This window comes from Cebidichthys violaceus, unplaced genomic scaffold (genome assembly GCF_023349555.1).
Source record: "Cebidichthys violaceus isolate CVI_PGR_0920_01 unplaced genomic scaffold, fCebVio1.0.p SCAF_9, whole genome shotgun sequence".
In the NCBI taxonomy this organism is placed as follows: Eukaryota; Metazoa; Chordata; class Actinopteri; order Perciformes; family Stichaeidae; genus Cebidichthys; species Cebidichthys violaceus.
In genome coordinates this window covers 3,728,045-3,746,860 of record NW_027176975.1, presented here as the reverse complement: position 1 = coordinate 3,746,860, position 18,816 = coordinate 3,728,045, and the positions used below count along the sequence as shown (strand labels likewise).

Genomic DNA, 18,816 nt, shown 5'->3' with positions numbered 1-18,816 from the left:
TAAATGAAACTGAAGTTCACATGATGACAGAGTGAGAGAAAGGAGCAGAACATGTGTCAAAACACTGTCAACCCCCGCAACCTACATCCTGAAATACCCTCTAACACACACACACACACACACACACACACACACACACACACACACACACATCAAACCAGGAGAGTTTATATCATAATTACCATAACAAAGACGGTGTTAAATTAGAAATAGCCTTGCTAATTTAGTTGGGCTGATCCACTCCCAACAGTATGTGATAGATAGCTGTGTGTGAGAGTGAGTGTGAGTGTGTGTGTGTGTGTGTGTGTGTGTGTGTGTGTGTGTGTAAAGAAAATGGCAGATAAGGAAATTACAAAAGTGCTCATTTCATCACATTGCTTTGAGTTGTGTGAGGTTTGAAATCCAGAGGCCAGTAGTCCCGCTCTGGAGGACTAATGAATTTTCTAAATCTGGCCACAGCACTGTGGCTTTAAAAAGGTCCCAGTCTGGTCGAGCATCAAAACATTTTTTTATTTCTTTTTTATTGTGTACAACACCAAGCAATCTGGCAGAACCATGACAGGAAGTCACACAGCTGTAGGCCAAATACACACACACACACACACACACACACACACACACACACACACACACACACACACACACACACACACACACACACACACACACACACACACGTGTCGTAAATAAGCAATGTTCCAACCCATCTGTCAAATCCAAAAATCTGATTAAGTATTTACAATAAGAATGACAAACGGAAGCCTTGCGGCTCTCATAAATCATTTCCAACGAGATCAAAACAGACATATTTTTGTTTTGCAAACTTCCAACACGTTCGTCTCTTCCCATGTCTTAAATCACATCGCTGCACTGCTTGGTAAGAAGCAGCCTAAAGCCATAGACTGTATATATCAAGTGGACAAAGTCAACGTGGTGTGAAGCCTCGAGTTTAGCGGTTTGTTTTTTTTTTGTTTTGTTTTTTTTGCCATCTTGTTTGCAACCAGTGGCACGAGAGGGAGGAGCCAAGTACAAACCGACACTTTTGGGCGAAAAAAATGTTACAACGAACTTTTATGTGAAAAGGGTTCAAGTTCGAAGACCTGTCAATCACAAGGCAGCCATCGATACAATCAGACTGCTTTACGCAACCAGAGGAGTCGCCCCCTGCTGTACATTAGAAGCAATGCAACTTCAACTTTGGCTTCACTCTTCAGACCCCGGATGTCGTCCCCTGCCATAAAAAAGTGCTCAGATGATTTTCCATAAAAACCGGCTTCTTTAAAAGCATTTTTCCACTTTGGTTTTACATTTGTAGTGTTTGACTTAAGATGTATGTGTGCATTACCCTCTTACTTGGTTACCACCAGTAGTCATGTCCCTTCCCCCTTATCTTATTATTCTGCTCCAATAAGTCCACACACACACACACACACACACACACACACACACACACACACACACACACACACACACACACACACACACACACACACACACACACACACACACACACACACACACACACACACACACACACACACACTCTTTTTTTTTTTTGTTGCTGGCGTTTTGTCTTTTAAATGTTAATGCTGAGAACAGGAAAACAAAGTCAAATCACTCCTGATAGATGAATAATCCAGTGGCGGCTAGTGTTGTTAATGGAGTCGTGTCAAGGTGAATGTGGTGGGAAAACTGAAAAAAGTTGTATCAAAGATAAGCATCGCTTGAAGTCACATAAAGAATTAAAGAAGCTTGCTCAGAGAGAGATGCTGCAATGTAGAAACCCGCTCTGAACTCAAATCCCTTTGAGTCGGGCTGAATGAAAGCATTGTTTTTCAAACCGTGGGTAAAAGGGAGAGAGATATATCTATATCTATCTATCTATCTATCTATCTATCTATCTATCTATATCTATATCTATATATATATATATATATATATATATATATACATATATATATATATATATATCAGATTCATTTCCCTTCAGATTCATTTCCCTAGATCCCAAAATTATTGCTAAGGAATGGATGGCTTGACAATAGCTCGAGGTTTGTTCACTATGACGCTGCTGATGATGTCACTTTGTGAAGCAGTCCTGGCAAAGATGATAAAACAGCTAGTTGTGGTCAAATCCTACACACACCGTACCTAAAAAAAAAACAACAACTTTAAATCCACGTACCTGTGGGTGTGTCCATCACACAGACACTGATATATACAGGCTGACAGGGAGGCAGCCAATGTGTGCATCACATAGATCTGAAACAAGGCAAAAAAAAACCAAAACATGTTTCAGGTGCAGGAACACAATCGAAAATGAACACTACATGTCCATTTGTTAATTATTGATACACAACTTTTTCTAACATGAACAATTTGTTTCTTTTAAAAAATGGTTGTACCGAGTGGAACATGGTGTCCCAGTTTCTTCACCAGCTCAAACATATCTTTAACACATATGTAATGCAAATTTCTCCTTAGCTATTTGCTGACATATATACTAAGACCAATATATCTGCAATAAGCCATTATCATCCATCAGATCCCACCGGATAAAAACAACGTATATCCAGGCTCTAATCAACTGTCTCAAAAACATTTTTTTTAAATATTCATGCAGGAGACCAGAGACTGCCGTACCTCATTGTTAACCACATCCGGATACGGAGGTGAGTCGAGCGAATTGATGGTCTCCAAGATGTCATGAGCCAGGTTGGTCAGGTAGACGATGGGATTGGCCACCACCGTCTTTACGTTGGCCGTGCAAGCCATCAGGAGAGGAATAGATGCCGGCTGACAGCATGGCGCCGGCACCGCCGCCGCCGCCGGCTGAGTGGAGTCGTCCTGTTGGGGAGAAATCAAAAGAGAAACTTCAGTCGTGACAGCAGGTACGCTAACGAACAGACGCACCAATGAAGGAACATACCGTCGTGACACGGGAAATGAGAGGCGATGCTTTGATCTGAGAGACGAGAGACTTTTCCAGAGCCCGAATATGTCATACGTGATCCCGTACTTAAGAGTGCCTGATGTTTTCTTTCAGTGAATGTCATTTAAAGAGACGACAACAAAGGGGCGCATGGTATTGTGTTTGTTTACCAGATCCCTGAACATGAGTCTGTGTCTGTGTGTCTGTGTCTGTGTGTGTAAAAAAATACCACAGGCTTATGTTTGTCACGCTTGATGAATCACATTCAGTTGTCACAAACCGCCTTAACAGAAGCTCTACAGGCCGTCTGAGGTTAAGACAAAAAAGGGAAAATACGGATATTTTTCCTCGATAACAATGGAGAGATTTGACAACCGTGGGACCAGAGCTGGGACAAAAGAAACACATTTCAAAATCAAAGTGAGGGAGTAGACGGAACACCCAGTGCTGGTCGACTGCGCTAACATTCGAGAACATTGTTTCCACGCCGGCTCATTGAGTTGTTTACCTCCTAAAAATTTGACTCAACCTTTGAATAGTCCGCCTAAGGCAGGAGCTCCCCTCAGGAGAACGGAGAATCGGCACAACCTGCCAGCTCATTGCTGGAGGTGTGATCGCCAGTGCACCAAAAAAAGTGAGTCTGTGTGTGTGTGTGTGTGTGTGTGTGTGTGTGTGTGTGTGTGTGTGTGTGTGTGTGTGTGTGTGTGTGACAAACACAAACCGGACTTCATCTGGTCAGACTGTGCCAACTGTTGACTTTCAGTCAAACGTGTCTGCAGCTGCTCAAAGGAACTTGGAGTTGTGATAAACACAGATGGATATCGGCATCTAACAAACCTGCAAGCTAACAAACCTGTTCACCACCACCGGAATGATCAAAAATGCTCGTGTTTGTATCGCCCACTTTAAAACCCACTGAAGTCCATGTTGTGGTATTTTGACGTTTTGGTATTTTGACCTGCATGCCCATAATTTCTCCCCGGTGGAACATTAAACGCCAAGTCTCTCCTGACCAAATGCATGTGTGTATGTATGTATATGTGTATATATATATATATATATACACATATATATATATATATACATATATATACATATATATACATATACATATATATATATATATATATATATATATATATATACATATATATACATATATATATATATACATATATATACACATATACATACACACACACACACACACACACACACACACACACACACACACATATATATATATACATACATACATACATACATATATATATATATACATACATACATATATATATATCTGATACCGAGCCACATACTGGAGGCTGCATCTCTGCATGTTGCAATTACCTGGTGAGACTCCTGAAGCAGTAGTATGAGCTCCATGCGCACAGAGGCCAGTCCTCCACCGTGGGAGCCATGCAGGCTGCAGTAGCTCAGAAACATCCTCAGTAAAGGCTGGTTACTCTGCAGCCAGTGTCTCCTGCTCCTCTGGCTGTCGCCGTGATGGCTGTCACCACGAGGACTGCCGGGCTGGAAGGAAAAAAAACAAACATTTTGAACTTTATTAGTTATAAAGACAAATTAATCAACAGGCCTCGAGACAACCACGCTATACAAAAAATTAACATTAATCTGTTCCGTCAACAATAATAAACTAATGGGTCTGTAAATGCACGAGTGTACTGCACAAGCGTATGTATATATTAATGCTGAAACTGATATATCAGGTTATTTCACAGCGGCATGTTGGAAGATGTTGAGATATTCACAGGGAAAAAAAAGGGAGCAACAATCTTTTCAATATACAATTTTTCACACCGTGTCAAAACACACACACACACACACACACACACACACACACACACACACACACACACACACACACACACACACACAGCACGGTGTTGGGTTGCAGCGATTTTTCATCATGAACATCTGACAGATCTAGAAGCTGCCAGCTATCTCCACCCACCTGTTCCTCCTCCACCAACCCAGAAACGGGGGCATCGCCCTGGACAGACAGCTCTGGCAAGCAGGGCTTGTAGCTGCAGCAACGCTGGAGAGCCACCACCTGCGTTAAACAGAATTAAATATATATATATATATATATATATATATATATATATATATATATATATATATATATATATATATATATATATATATATATATATATATATATATATATATATATATATATATATATATATATATATATATATATATATATATATATATATATATATATATATATATATATATATATATATATATATATATATATATATATATATATATATATATATATATATAGTTACAATCAATTTATCATGAAGGAATTCATCCTGCGTGTGTGTGTGGGAGGGGAAAGCAAAACATTGCACCAAAATTGTCAAACGGGGAAAGACAAACAATTTAAGAAGAGAAAACTACTGGACTGGCTTTAAGACAAACTTGATGTTTATGTACACTGACGCAATGCACTCTCAGAGACACAATCTTGAAACAGTGAACACAGAGACAGAAGAGATGTGTGGGAGTTATGCAAGTCATAAAAGTTTTATTGAGTGAACTCAAGGGTGCAGCCAGACAAATGGATATTTTAAACAATGTCCATTTACAAAAATGACGGATTTGAACGTTAACTCTGTAAATGTGTGCTGCAAATTACCTCTCTCTCCAACCACTGGTAGAGCTGGCAACGTAGCTTCCCTCCATCCAGTTCATAACCGGTGGACAGCGTCCGGAGCTCATTGGTCATGATCTTCAGGCAGGCCGTGAACTTCAGCTGGGCCGCCAAGATGTCATCAGACGGAGCCAGGAAGTCATTGCAGTCCTCACTGTCGTCCCCCGTCACCGTCTCCATTAGCGGCGACGTGGCATCCTGGAACACACTGCTGCCGTCTACATTTTTTGTTTCTTCTTCTTCATCCTCATCATCTTCCTCCTCCTCTTCCTCTCCATCTTTGTCACTGTCCCACTTCAGCTCCAGGGGCTCGTCCGTATGCGTCAGCGACTGCTGGCTCCAGTCAAAACTCAACACCGAATCCGAATGGCTGTTGGATAAGCTGTGTCCGTCTGACTCGTAGCCGTTCAGAGCCGGCTGAGACCAACCGGCGTTCGACGTTCGTCCGCTCTTGCTCCCGACGCTAAGTTCAGCCGGCGTGACCGTATCCGTCTGGTTGGGCAGCTCGGAATGCTTGCGGACTTTGGGCATCTTGGAGAGGACTTCAAGCGCTAGCATGGGGCAGCCAGCCTGCAGGTGTGCGTATGCCGCTGTGAAAAACAGTCTCCTCTCCTCCAGGCTAATGGAGTCGGCCCTGCGACCCTCAGCCGTCAGTCCAACTTTAGCCTTGTCCGAGGAGGCAAAATGGCGACGGAGGAGGAGCGGGTGGGTTCGAAGGTAGGTGTAAAAGTTGAAGACCTCGGGGTTACATGTAGACACCGAAGAGGAGCCTGTCACGGATGCAAAAGAGAAAGCATTCGGGACGTGCTTTGAGAACATCATTTATGAAACGCATGGAGCTCAGGGATGTTAATCTGGGACCGGTTGGCCTCTGGAGTCAAAATGGAGGTTCATATTAAGTTCAGTTCATCTATTCGTAAGGCAAGCCTTGTACAGTGTCTTCATTTAGATGATCTAGTGTGTCCATTATATGCTGCAATCACTTTTTACAATTTCACATACTTAAAAAAGGACCAAAAATAGTATTTGGAAAAGCTGGATTCAAATCTCCGTTTTTACTTGCAATGCTGCATTTGTTGGGCCTGAAATGTCCATAAAGTGAACAAGGTATTGAGCTATTTTAAAGGCTTCTGACAGTGGACTTGTCCCAGGGGGGAACTTCCACTTTGTCATTGTTATTTTGACTTATTTGGGGTTCAAATCTTTCGTGTGTAGTCTCAATGGATTAGGCTACAATTGGCATTTTGTTGTGTGTACCCTGGTGTTGGCAGAGTGGCAATCAATGATCCTGGAACCTTAACTTTCACCTTTGCATAGGAGGTAAAAAAATAATAATAACAGTAATGAGAGCACTGCAGACCTACCGGCATCACATTTGCTCTCAGTGGACCCAGAGCTGGGGCTGTTCACCGGCTGCTCAAGTAGAGAGTCCAGGGCTCTGCTGTAGTCCTCCAGGACCCAGTGAGCCATGCTGCGCAGGAACGGGTCCTTGTGGGCTTGAATCTGCAAAATACAGAGAATCACGATGTCTCATTCTAGTTTCTGCAGTGTGTTAATAGGAGAGTCAAACAACTCTTGAGTGGCTTGATGAAAACGGTACAAAGCAGCAGCCTGTGGAGGCTGTACACAAACTGTCAACCTGTTTGTCTTGTCCCAGAACATGTCTCTGGAGGATCTTTTTGTAGGTGGACGCCGTCTCAAACTCAGACTCGTACAATCTGGAGATCACCAGGGCAAGCTGTAGGTCCTGCATTTTGTCTATACACACCTGGAAGAGGAAAATAAAGCAAGATATCACAGTCAGTTATCATTTAAAAATGCTTTCTGAGCCATTGCCTCAGGACCGAATGGGGCGAGAAAAGGCGAGACATAAGCAGACAAAAATGATGTATATTCTTGACACACAGTTATCCAGGTGGACAAAATGATCGCGTGAAGTTGCAGCTTTCTTGTTTGTTTATCTGTCGGCAGGGAAGGAAAGTGGGAATAATAAAAGTCTCTGAGTTTGTAGATAGTTGCTCCCAACTTGTCAGGCTGTGAGGTGCATTTCAATGAGGCTCCCTCCCAGCCTGAGAGACAAAACAAAGTCAATGATAGCCCTTTGCCTGGGTGACGCTCATTTCCATTAAACGCTTAGAAAAGCTCCAGTTACTCGCACAGATGAAATAATGTGACTCATTGCTTCAGGGACTTTCTAAACAGAGATAACCTTGATGACTAAAAGGTGAAGCAGCCCTCTTGATATGCGAGCAAAAAAAAAAAAAAAAAAAATGATGGAGCGCCGTGTGCTTTCTGTGGCTTAACCCCGACAGATGGCAGAAATGCTAACGCTTATTTAGACATCCTTACAAACTGCATCAGCCGTTCTAAGAATCAAGCGTGAATGTACAAGTTTACGCATCGACGTCATAGAATAGCGGTAGTTGCTGGTGTCAGCGAGAACGCTGCTGCTGCTGCTGCTGTTGCTGCTGCTGCTGCTGCTTCATAAATGTAACGACATGCTATTGAAACTTCTCACAAAAAAAAGAAGGAAAGACAGCACAACCCAAGAGTCAAGTGCCAACATCAATAATTCTTCAGTGCATTGTGCTAAAAGCTCTCGACAAAGACACCACTGTGGGAATCTATTGAGCCGTATCAATAATAAAAAGGTTAGCGCACGCTACTGGAATGTTGGTGGCGAGATCTGGTTTGTTCTTTTGTGGATGTGCCTTCGCTGCTTGTGCTATATCATCAAACACGGCTCTTGATTATGAAAAAAAGGACACGCCTCCAACGCTACAGAAATGTTATAAATAAAAATGAGCCGCACTTGACATTACTCATGCTGAAAGCAAGGTTTCCAACTTAGGTTTTTAGCAGGCTGACAAGTGGCACTTGCAGTTTGAAAGAACAAGTGCTTCTCGCAAACAGTGTGTCATGTCTGTTTTCCACTTGCCTCCACGGCGTCCTTAAGGGAGCCGGCGAGAAGGAAGAAGGCTGCAGAATGCTGGAACCGCTGCTTTCCCAGCAGAGAAAACGCATTTTTCAATGCCGCTTTCCTCCACCGGTCCTCGCTGAAGTTGTTGCGGAAAAACTCTGTCATTTTGGCATTCCTCTGAGACCTGGAGGGAGGGAGGGAGGGAGGGGAGAGAGAGAGAGAGAGAGAGAGAGAGAGAGAGAGAGAGAGAGAGAGAGAGAGAGAGAGAGAGAGAGAGAGAGAGAGAGAGAGAGAGAGAGAGAGAGAATTCAAAACAACACTTGTGTCATTGCTTTTCAGCAAACGTGATGGAACTAATCTTGGTTAAGGGTGGGTGTAAATATTTAGATGACTGTGTGGGTATTTCACATGCAAAGTGTCAGTTTTGCCTCACCTGTACAATCCCCAGACCACTGCCTTTTTCTTCAGTGCGAGGTAAAATATAGCTGCATCCAGAGGATCGTTGTTTTTTTGTAAAGACTTCTTGGCAACCTGACAAAGACGAAGCGGTAACAAAATGCTTTTTCAGCCTTTACAGTTTTATCCACAGAACAAGTTGTCGCTTTATGGGTAATTTGAGGGAGTAGCGCAACTGGCCCCCGGGTCACTTTTCTAAATTGATCGTGAAAACTAACCGACCTAATTAGCCGCCTCACCTTCTCAATACACCTGCGCAGCTTGTTGGTGCTGCGCAGCCACCAGCCCACGCCCATGGAGCGCAGCTCTGGCCAGGTGGGCTCTCCCTTCTGTAGGGCGGGCAGCATGTTCAGCAGCTCCTCTTCGGCCTCGGAGTGGAAGGCCCAGGCGTAGTGACACGTCGACAGGCCTGCAGAGAGAAGAAACAGACGCGTGTTGAAACGGGGAATGTTCTGTATCTCATAGGGAGAATGTCAACGCTGTGCGGTATGTAAACACGTGCTCTCGTCTGACCAAATTCTTATTCGTCGGACAATCGCTGGTGTAACTTTATTGAGAAGAAAAAGCACCGTGATTATGATTATTTCCGACTTGTCAAAAAGCCCTTTATATTAACTCATTATTCATTTAGGTAGAGCACACAGAGTGTGGCCACTTAGTCGACAGCGAGCCGCCTCTTCCAGCTGCGGCGTCGTATTGCCGTCCGCTGAGGAGTTCTACGGCTGCAAACACAGAGTAAGTGCTTTGCTCAAGGGTGACTTTACTGCAATAGTTGAGGATGATGAATAGACCGAGGCTTGTTGTTCTCTCGCCGACACCTTTACTGTCAGAAATGCACAAGTGAGACCATCAGTAACCCTCCATCTTTGTAGCTTTAGAGGTCTTTATAGAGTTACTGGCCTGTTAACTGGAGCTATATCTGAAAAGGAGTGCGGGGGAGACGGCTCCTCAGGTGGAAACTCGCATTAAGTCTCGCAAGATGATATAAGGGTGAAAATAAAATAAACGCCTTAGGGATAAAAGTGTGCCAATTTTGAGGGACGTTCATTCATTTTAGTCTTGTTGGCTTGGCCCTGTACAGTGAGCTGAGTGTTACGGTGTTTTCCTGCTCATTTGAGCCAGCTGTGGAATGCTCCCAATGAAAAGCAGCTGGAAGACGACCGTACCTTGCCGCAGCAGCTGTGCTCGGTGTGCCGGAGGCAGCGAGGTAGAGAGGAAGGTGTGGAGTCTGACGGCCAGCAAGAACTTCAGACCGCACTCGTCCAGCGTCTCTCCACCTGGGCAGCGAAGGACAGAAAGCTCTTGTTGCTAGTTGACCGATCCATTGGAAGAGCATCTTATTCGATGGTTTTATTTCCCCTAGCGGTACCTTTGCTTTTGCCCTGGCTGTCCTTGAGGTCAGTGCTTGTGGTAGCGATGGTGTCAGCCAGCGCCATGAGAGACATCTGCTCCGTACGGGTTAAGCCCGGCAAACTGGAATGAAGGAGTTGACTGGACAGAACCTGAGCGTGTTCTGGACCAAAGTATGTCGGACTGTACTGGGACAGGTCAATAACCTAGAGAGACAGGGAACCAGACGGAGGACAGTCTGTGAAATGAATTGCCTGGCAGGAAATACTGTTAAAAAAAAAAGGAACAACGTGTCACGGCTGGATTCATATATATAGCAACAATTTTCTCGTGGCTTTTCCAAAATGTGTCAACTTTTTGAAAACATCTAGAGACTTGATGAGCGTCGACATGCATCGTGCCAACCAAACGTAAGCCAACAGAAACAGACCTTGTTCCCTTTTTCCTCTTGATCGTCTTCCAGGGGCTCCAGGTCCCCGATGGTGGGTGTATGAAAGAGCTCATCATAAACATCAGTGTGACTGGAACCATGTCCACTATCTCCACTCACACTGCTCACTTTATCTGTAGAGGGGGGGGGGGCATAAAACAGAGCGAAATGACACAAGACATGTATTTCATAAGAGACATGCAGAGAGAAATAATCCCCTCCGGCTGGAGAGACGGCAGAATAAATTAAAATACCGAAGAGCAGGACGGGTTTTTTTTTTTTTTTTTTTCCCCTGTTTAAAAGTTTCTGCTTTCGTTCTTCTCACTTGGTATCCCCAGAGAAACAATGAGGAAAAACAGGAAGACCAAAGAGTAGGATATTATTCTCAGTCTATTACACCTTGAGGCAGGGTGGCTCAACATGGTTTTCCCCTGTAAATACAGTTTCCCCGTTTTTTGTTTGTGTACTTTAAATCTGACAAAACTCAACAGTTACAAAAGTTACACATTTAAACACCAGGGGAAAAAAAATAAATACTGCATTTTAACAAGCTGATATCCACCGGTGCAGTCTTTTAATATAATATCTCAAAGCATCTCTACCTCCCAAGATTGAAGTTTTTTTCTCAACTGATTTGGTTTTCAAAGGAACTTAAGAGGTTTAGCTCAAGCTTTGTGTTCAGGGCGGATATTATCTGAGGAAGTAAAAGAGAACGACAACAAAACACTTGAGAGGCTTTTGTAGCCTGAAGTCGAGTACATTTCTTTCTTTAAAAAAAGAAAAGAAAATTACAGCAATGAAATATCCTTTGTCCATTTGTCCTTGGCTGATTATTGTCATTTTCCAACTTGTTGTGTTTTGCTTTAATTGGCCTTTGATAAAGCTGGGGAAGGCAGTTTTCTGCGAAAGGCAAAAATAAAAAAATGACAGAATTTGGAAATTCAGCCCTTATCCTGCAGCTCACGCCTCTCTGTCTTAAGCCCCTCCCACCAGACGATTCTACAGGATATCCCGCCCCTGAATTCGGCTTTCACCATCTGAAGGGACGCGCACACACACACACACACACACACACACACACACACACACACACACACACACACACACACACACACACACACACACACACACACACACACACACACACACACACACACACACACACACACACACACACCTGCACCTGTTGAGCAGCCGATAGGAGGTGCAGACGTCTAGTTTTCTCTTAGAGCACTTGAATTATGACACGCTGAAATGTTATTATGGACTCGTGTAACGACGCCCTCCAAAAAAAACTGCCTTTAAGCTTTAAGTACCACTGAAATAAAGCACTATTTTCTACTCCACTACTGAATAATATTATGCTCGAACCACATGTTGTATACCTACCAGGTTTCGGCAATGTGTCCTCATCGGCTGCCAGCAGGGCGTACAGAGGCAGGGGAGGGACGGAGCTTATCTCCGTGTAGTCGGGGGCGGAGTTCTCCGCTTTGCTGAACATCTTCCGATCCCTGGCGGTGCTTCCTCCAGCGCTGATGGTTCGAGAGCGCAGGCGTTTCTCAGGATTGGCGGTGCTGTCTTTGAGGGCCACGATTTCTCCAGCAATGCATTTCACCAGGTGAGACAGGATGGCTTTGGCACGGTGAACCTTAAGATAAGACACAATTTGGTTCACATTTATCACAACAATCGACTTTCTGGCAAATGTAATTCTAACAGCTAGACCGTAATTAAGTAATTTCTTTAACCGACCTTCCCTAGATCCATGAGCTCCAGTAACTGTACAGGATGGTACTGAGGCAGAGTGGGAAAGAGTTGGTGAGCTGCTTCGAAAAGCCCAGAATCTTCCATCTCGACAGGCAGGTCATAAGCTGTTCTCTTCCCGCTGAGTTTCTGAGCCAGGCTCATCATTGATCTCGTCAGGGCCTTTTTGGGAGGGGCCAGTGAAGACATGGGGGCCCCGGAGCCGAGACCGTCCTCCTGGCTCTGCCTGACGGCTGAGACTATAGAGGAGACGCTGCTGCTGATGTCCGTGTCTTGAGCAATCGGGGCATTGGGTTTGGACGGCGCCGGGGGCTGCCACTGGGAGTAGACGTGCATCTCGCAGTCCATGCCGACCACCAAGATGCCGTCTCTCACCCAGGAGAGGGAGACCGGAATGGGTAACGAGCCTTCGACAGAGGAGACCAGGTCGACGGATCGAATCAGAACCAGGCGCGACGAGCTCTGGTCTCTGCTGGCATCGGACGTCAAAACGAGTTCTGGAGGATTCCCGGAGAGACGGCCGTACATATAAATCTTTGTCCCAATACCAACAGTCAGAACATGTGAGCCGTCTTCTTGGGAGACCCAGTCCAAATGAACCAGGCTCCTACTAGTAGAACCAGGGCAGTCCTCGATAGGTACAGGGAGGTCCAAGTTACCTGGAACATTGGCACTTCCGGTTGTGGGATCCGTGCCGTCCAGGACTATGGTCTGCTCTAGATTCCACTGTGAACCACCGGTGGACTCGCACTGGAAGATGCCAATGTGGACCAACGGCTCTCTACCGTTTGCTGCGTTGGGGCTTAGGGGGAGATTTGGGCTTCGCTGTACGGTCGGGGTCGGGGTCAGGTTGTTGTTGTTGTTGTGCAAATACGGGGAGGACGCCAGGGTAGGAGGAGAACTCAATAGTGGGAGAGAGTTCAGGTGAGGCGTTGAGTTCAGAGGTGCGTTTGGTATCTGCTTGTAGGCAACTGCAATCCGCCCAGAGTGGCAGCAGCTGACCTCTATGGGACGGCCTTGCACGCTTACTGCGCTGCTGTTGGGAAGCATCTCCTCCACCAGCAGAGGCCACTCCTCCCACCGGTAGACCAAGCTGTCCATGCCGGAAGGCTCCGTCGCGATGACGTTACACCGCCAGAAGCGCACCTTCCCATCAGAACAGGAAGTAGCGAGGAGGTAGGGCACGCGATCGGCCGGCAGAGAACACGACGCGCTCAGGTGACCTGGGGAGAAGACGATACGCTATTAGGAAAGGAAGTTATGCTGAAATGCGATGTCTGATCACACTTCTGTGAATGTCTTTGATTCGATTCAGAAGATTTCTGTCAGTTTTCAAAAGGTTTTTTCAATATATGCTGTGCAGATGTCAACACAAGCACAGTTTAGAAACAGGCTAAAGTCATCGAGAACCGAGGCAAAACAGTAGTTGTTGCATGGTTAAAAAAAAATAAAAATCTTGTCTTCCAGATATTTTGTAGGCTTTCTAAAATTACAGCGCTGAAAAACATTTTTTATTTTGAGCACAATAAAAATAAAAATAAAATTAAAAAAAAAAAATTGTTGAAAAAAATATCCCCGTTTGTTGGTTTAAAGTCTTCGTCAAAAAATAAATGTCACTACTTTCCTGAAAAGGTAGCTCCAATCAATGTTTTCTATGGAAACGTTTCCATGGCAGCATTAAAAAACGTGCACCTTTGTCAACACCGATGTCGGTAAATACCTCAGTGGCTGCTAAATTCCTCTATCCGAGTTCTCCTATTAGAACGGCATACTTGCCCGGATGGAATGCCTCGTGCTGTGAGGCATTCCAGAAGAACTACCAGAAGCAGTTCACAGACCTATGTCATTTGTGTGGCCTTCATTCCCCCCCCCCCCTCACCTGCTGAGGGTGTAACACTAATGGCTTCCACCCCTTCAGGCAGAGCCATCTCTTGGCTGTACAGCCTGTGTGTGGCGAGGCTGAGGCGACAGGCACTTTGCAGGTTGGAGGTGCAGGGTTTGCTCTTCTGAGCTACCGGAGAACTGAACGTGTCGAAGCTAAACGCAGAGCTGCTCATAGACGAAGCCGAGGTGCCGTCCATCTCCTTCATGGTCTCTTCTGCGGCGACAGGAAGAGGGAAGTAACATTTAGAGAGTCATCAGTAAATATATTCTGTAGTGTGTTCAAAAACTAAATTTAAAAAAAAAATCTCAAGAACTAACGGTCACCACAATTATTTTAGACTTCCAGTTCTTGGGCAAAAACTTACTGTCAGTTATTTTATTTGATGGTAAATAAAAAAAAAAAATGTTTTCCCTCCCCACACACCCTGTGAACCTCAAGTCTTTCGTTCAAAGTACCCACCCATGGTGATGGGTCGAGCAGCAAGATGAAGATGCCACATGTGGAGGAGCGAGCGACCTGTCGGGGTCAATTCCACCACAACAAGGAAAAAACGTGCCGAGAACGTCGCCTTGCTGGAGGCTGCGGGGGGGGGGGGGACACAGACGCACACAGAATATTAACGAACAGCGCGGCTGTAAATGTGTTTGAAGGTGGTGCGAAGCTTTGGTATCAAACCTCAACAATATACACATGTATAAGTAGTTAGAAGCGTGATTTTGTCTTCACCAGCGTGAGGAGTATCGGGAGTTTGCTGCGCGCTCTCCGTCCTCTCACTGCCGAGGATCAGGTCCTCCTCGAACACGTGCAGGAGCTGCGTCTCCTTCCCCTGCTGTGGAGGACAACGGCAGCCGTTACGAAACCACATTAGAAACTAAAACAACACGCTTCCTCCACCGTGGAGCCGATGTGCGGACGCACTAAAAAAAAACGGACGAGTGCTAATGTTACGCAAACGCTCGCACGCCCCCACACTAAACCAGCCTGAGGTTTCGCTCTGCAGCCGCTTTTATTACATCATGGTTGACCTTTCACAGAAGTCTGCTGCAGACTTTATGCTACCGAATACCAACGGTGCAGAACTAAACTGTGGCTTTTAAATATGTTACAGTTCATACATGCTTTATTCCAGAACAGACGTTCATGTTAATGTCCCGTTCCTCCCAGACGTTTACAGTGATTGTCTACTGTCAGAGAGAGAGAGAGAGAGAGTTAGTCTCTCTTTATGTATACTTACAAAGTCAGTAATGGTGTCCAGCTCTATAATACACCCTGGTTTGGCTGTGGATTGCTGACTGATGATGTTGAACACCTCCCCAACATATTTCTAAAAGAGAAACAAACATGATAAGAGTCACATTATCGGGGCATTTACATTAAAAAAAACATACAATTAGTGAGCCTATTGTGCTTCAGAAAATAAAACCTAACTACTATCTCTGCTGCCATTGAGGACACCGTCATAAATAAATCATGAAAACTAAAATATCAACCGTCACTGCGATGCCGACTGTACGCCGGCAGAGCTTGAGAATCCCATATTTAATGACTTACTGATATCTCGGGGTTGGAGAGCTCACTTAGGAGCTTCTTAGCTTCGATAACAGCCTGATACAGCCGGAGCGAGTGGCCGTCACTTGCTACGAAGCAGGCGCTGGGGGAGTTACAGTACACACCTGAATAAAAGGCAGAAAAACAGAGTCATATAAACTATGTATACCCCGGGAAACAATGTTATTAGTGAGACACTATCTGGATATTTAAAGCCCTCACGGAGCTGTTATAACAACTATATCAACGGGGATTTGGTCTAATGTCCCGAAGCTAGTCTCATTTGATCATATTTACTCTGTAAAAGATCATTTCCTTCATATTACGGAACCAGAATAGCTGTTTGGTAAACAAAAGAAAGAGACAAACTTAAATGGCTAAATTGGAGAGTATCCCCTGTCGCTTTAAAACACATCTTTAACAACAAAAACACATTTGTCTCACCTAAACAGCTGCTGGGGATGAATGTGGGCAGCCAGGCTACTTGAGCGAACGCTGATGCATGGAGGGAATTGATCCGAGCGAGCTCGGAGACCCCTCCAGACAGAGACAGCGGGCCGACGGGGTCCACCCTCCACAAAATCAGTTCGCTGTAGATTGCGTTGGGGTCCTGGGTCACTGCGCCCAGCGATCCCCGGCTGGGTCGTGACCCCCGGGGCAGAAACGCTGGATGAGAGAAACCGCAGGAGTAGGCGTCCGGAGGGGCCAGGATGCTGTCTGCCTCCGGCGTCCTCAAGGCGTTGTGGTGCGAGGTGGTGAGGAGCAGAGGCAGCAACGAGTGACAGGCCAGGTCGTTGAGGTGGAAGCGGTGGCCACAGTACCTAGACTTGTGAGAGACGCTGAGCACGGTGGAGAAGGCGGAGTCCTCCGCGAAGCCGACTGCCCACTGGTTCAGGGAGCCGTCGGCGTGTTTGGAAATCATGAGGACGTTGGGGGTGAAGATGCTGAGTCGGAGGCTGCTGCTGGGCGCGGCTTTTCCTTGACCCCCGTAGCTTATCAGAGCAGATTTGGTTTGAGGCAGTGCGCTGCCAGGCGGCCGCTGTCTGCCGTGTTGGATGGCCAGATCCACGTTCTTGTTGCAGGCGTACATAACCACACTGTGGCTCAAGGAGATCGCATCGCCTGCAGGGAACGCTACGGGTATACGGGACACAAACGACACCTGAGAGAGACAGAAAAGACATGGAAGCGATCAAAGGTAGAGACAGTGAAATCCTCCTATTCGCCATTCAGAAATCAAATGACAATGACTTGAAATACTTATGTTGATAATAATAATAAAACCACCAGGATCCCGTCCGTTTTGTCAAATTTAAGCAGTCGGGCTTACTCAAGCTGAATGTCAATGAAACTGTGGATTCTTTCTTGCCTGAGAGACTAACTGCCACGTCACGAGGCTCTCGTTATTTCACCGCTAATAAAAATGCATCAAGAGACTTATGAATTTCATATGAAGTCGCACATAATTGGAATATAATTGTCTAAACGCCTGGATGAGAAGTCATTAAAAACAACTGGACCATCACAGCTGCCAAAAAAAATGATTTACAACCCGTTTGAGAAGACGAACTCATTCTTTCCCGGAGAAAGAAATTGTGAATACAAAACACAAAAAAATAAATATATTCCCCATCACAACACTACGTATTGCATTATCAATCTTGAGGGATTAAGTTTGTTCATAAAACAGCTACAAATTGAACCAGGTGTGCACACATCTGTGTAAATTAACTGATATAAAATATCACTGCTTCATCTAGAGCACGATAGATCCGACTATAATTATCCGTTTAGAATTATTATTCTGGAAAATTAATGTCTTGCAGATGTGTGGCAATATTTTAGCCGTATTCTTTCAGCTGCAACTTCTTGCCAACTGTCCTTCCTTCATTTGTCAGCCTGAATTATGCGTTTAACTTCTTTGTATTTCTCTGATATTATAGTTCTATCTTTTGTCAAAATGTGCCTCTCTGCTGCTACCCTATGAACCATCCCGACCCCTCAGGTGGTCTGGGACCGGTCTACTTTCTGTTCCCAGAGTCAGAACCAAACATGGAGAAGCAGCGTTCAGTTCTTCTGCTCCACATTTCTGGAACAAAGTCCCAGAAAGCTGCAGGTCTGCTGAGACCCTCAGCTCCTTTAGATCCAGACTGAAGACGTTTCTGTTTGCTGCTGCCTTTGATTGAACCACATTCAAGGATATTAATCAATTTCTGCATTTTACTACAGTATTTTATTTCTTAAACTGCACTGCACTGTTTTTAGCTTTTTAGTGTTTTAATGACTGTTCTTAATGTTTCAATGAACGTTCTTAATTGTTTTTAAATCTCCTTTTCTTTTGCATTATGTTTTGATGCTTTTAATGGTTTTATGTGAAGCACTTTGAATTGCCTTGTTGTTGAAATGTGCTACACAAATAAACTTGCCTTGCCTTACAGCGTACTTGTCCATGTTTGTGATTGGTCACATGCTGCAAACACTGCTGTGGCACAGGCCCTTGGAGACTGTCGAGGACTACTCGTGGTCACTGAGGTTTGTTTTGTCCCGCTGCGAGGACATTTACTTCTGCATGATGCCCGATTATTAAATTAAACCAAGAGTGTTTGTCTCCAGAGTAAATCATCTATTTTCTCTCTCCCCCTCTCCCCCTCTCTCTCTCCCCCTCTCCCTCCCCCTCTCCCTCTCTCCCCCCCCCCCCTCTCCCTCTCTCTCCCCCCTCTCCCTCTCTCTTATTTTCAGGAAGAATAGTCAGGAAGCCTGACTTAAGTCTGAATGTTGTCAAAAAAACAAGAAACGCTCCCTCCCTTGGAGTACTTCCTATTTTATGAATGAAGCGGTATAG

At 44.9% G+C, this 18,816-nt stretch overlaps 1 protein-coding gene across 2 annotated transcripts in view; it reads right to left on the bottom strand.

The window, feature by feature from the left end:
- Positions 1–18,816, bottom strand: part of LOC137867403 (dmX-like protein 1) — a 48,172-nt gene that overhangs the window by 16,734 nt on the left and 12,622 nt on the right. For both annotated transcript variants that reach the window (XM_068703981.1, XM_068703982.1), the window contains exons 13-33: positions 16,419–17,136; positions 15,978–16,099; positions 15,661–15,750; positions 15,153–15,255; positions 14,886–15,005; positions 14,421–14,639; positions 12,530–13,764; positions 12,167–12,425; positions 10,778–10,911; positions 10,367–10,553; positions 10,164–10,274; positions 9,237–9,406; positions 8,975–9,072; positions 8,560–8,725; positions 7,261–7,389; positions 6,986–7,124; positions 5,607–6,391; positions 4,908–5,006; positions 4,283–4,465; positions 2,644–2,847; positions 2,186–2,262 (exon numbers count right to left, since the gene is read on the bottom strand). In XM_068703981.1, coding sequence (XP_068560082.1) covers positions 2,186–2,262; positions 2,644–2,847; positions 4,283–4,465; positions 4,908–5,006; positions 5,607–6,391; positions 6,986–7,124; positions 7,261–7,389; positions 8,560–8,725; positions 8,975–9,072; positions 9,237–9,406; positions 10,164–10,274; positions 10,367–10,553; positions 10,778–10,911; positions 12,167–12,425; positions 12,530–13,764; positions 14,421–14,639; positions 14,886–15,005; positions 15,153–15,255; positions 15,661–15,750; positions 15,978–16,099; positions 16,419–17,136 — 5,348 coding nt within the window. The remainder of the gene's footprint in view (positions 1–2,185; positions 2,263–2,643; positions 2,848–4,282; positions 4,466–4,907; positions 5,007–5,606; positions 6,392–6,985; positions 7,125–7,260; positions 7,390–8,559; positions 8,726–8,974; positions 9,073–9,236; positions 9,407–10,163; positions 10,275–10,366; positions 10,554–10,777; positions 10,912–12,166; positions 12,426–12,529; positions 13,765–14,420; positions 14,640–14,885; positions 15,006–15,152; positions 15,256–15,660; positions 15,751–15,977; positions 16,100–16,418; positions 17,137–18,816) is intronic.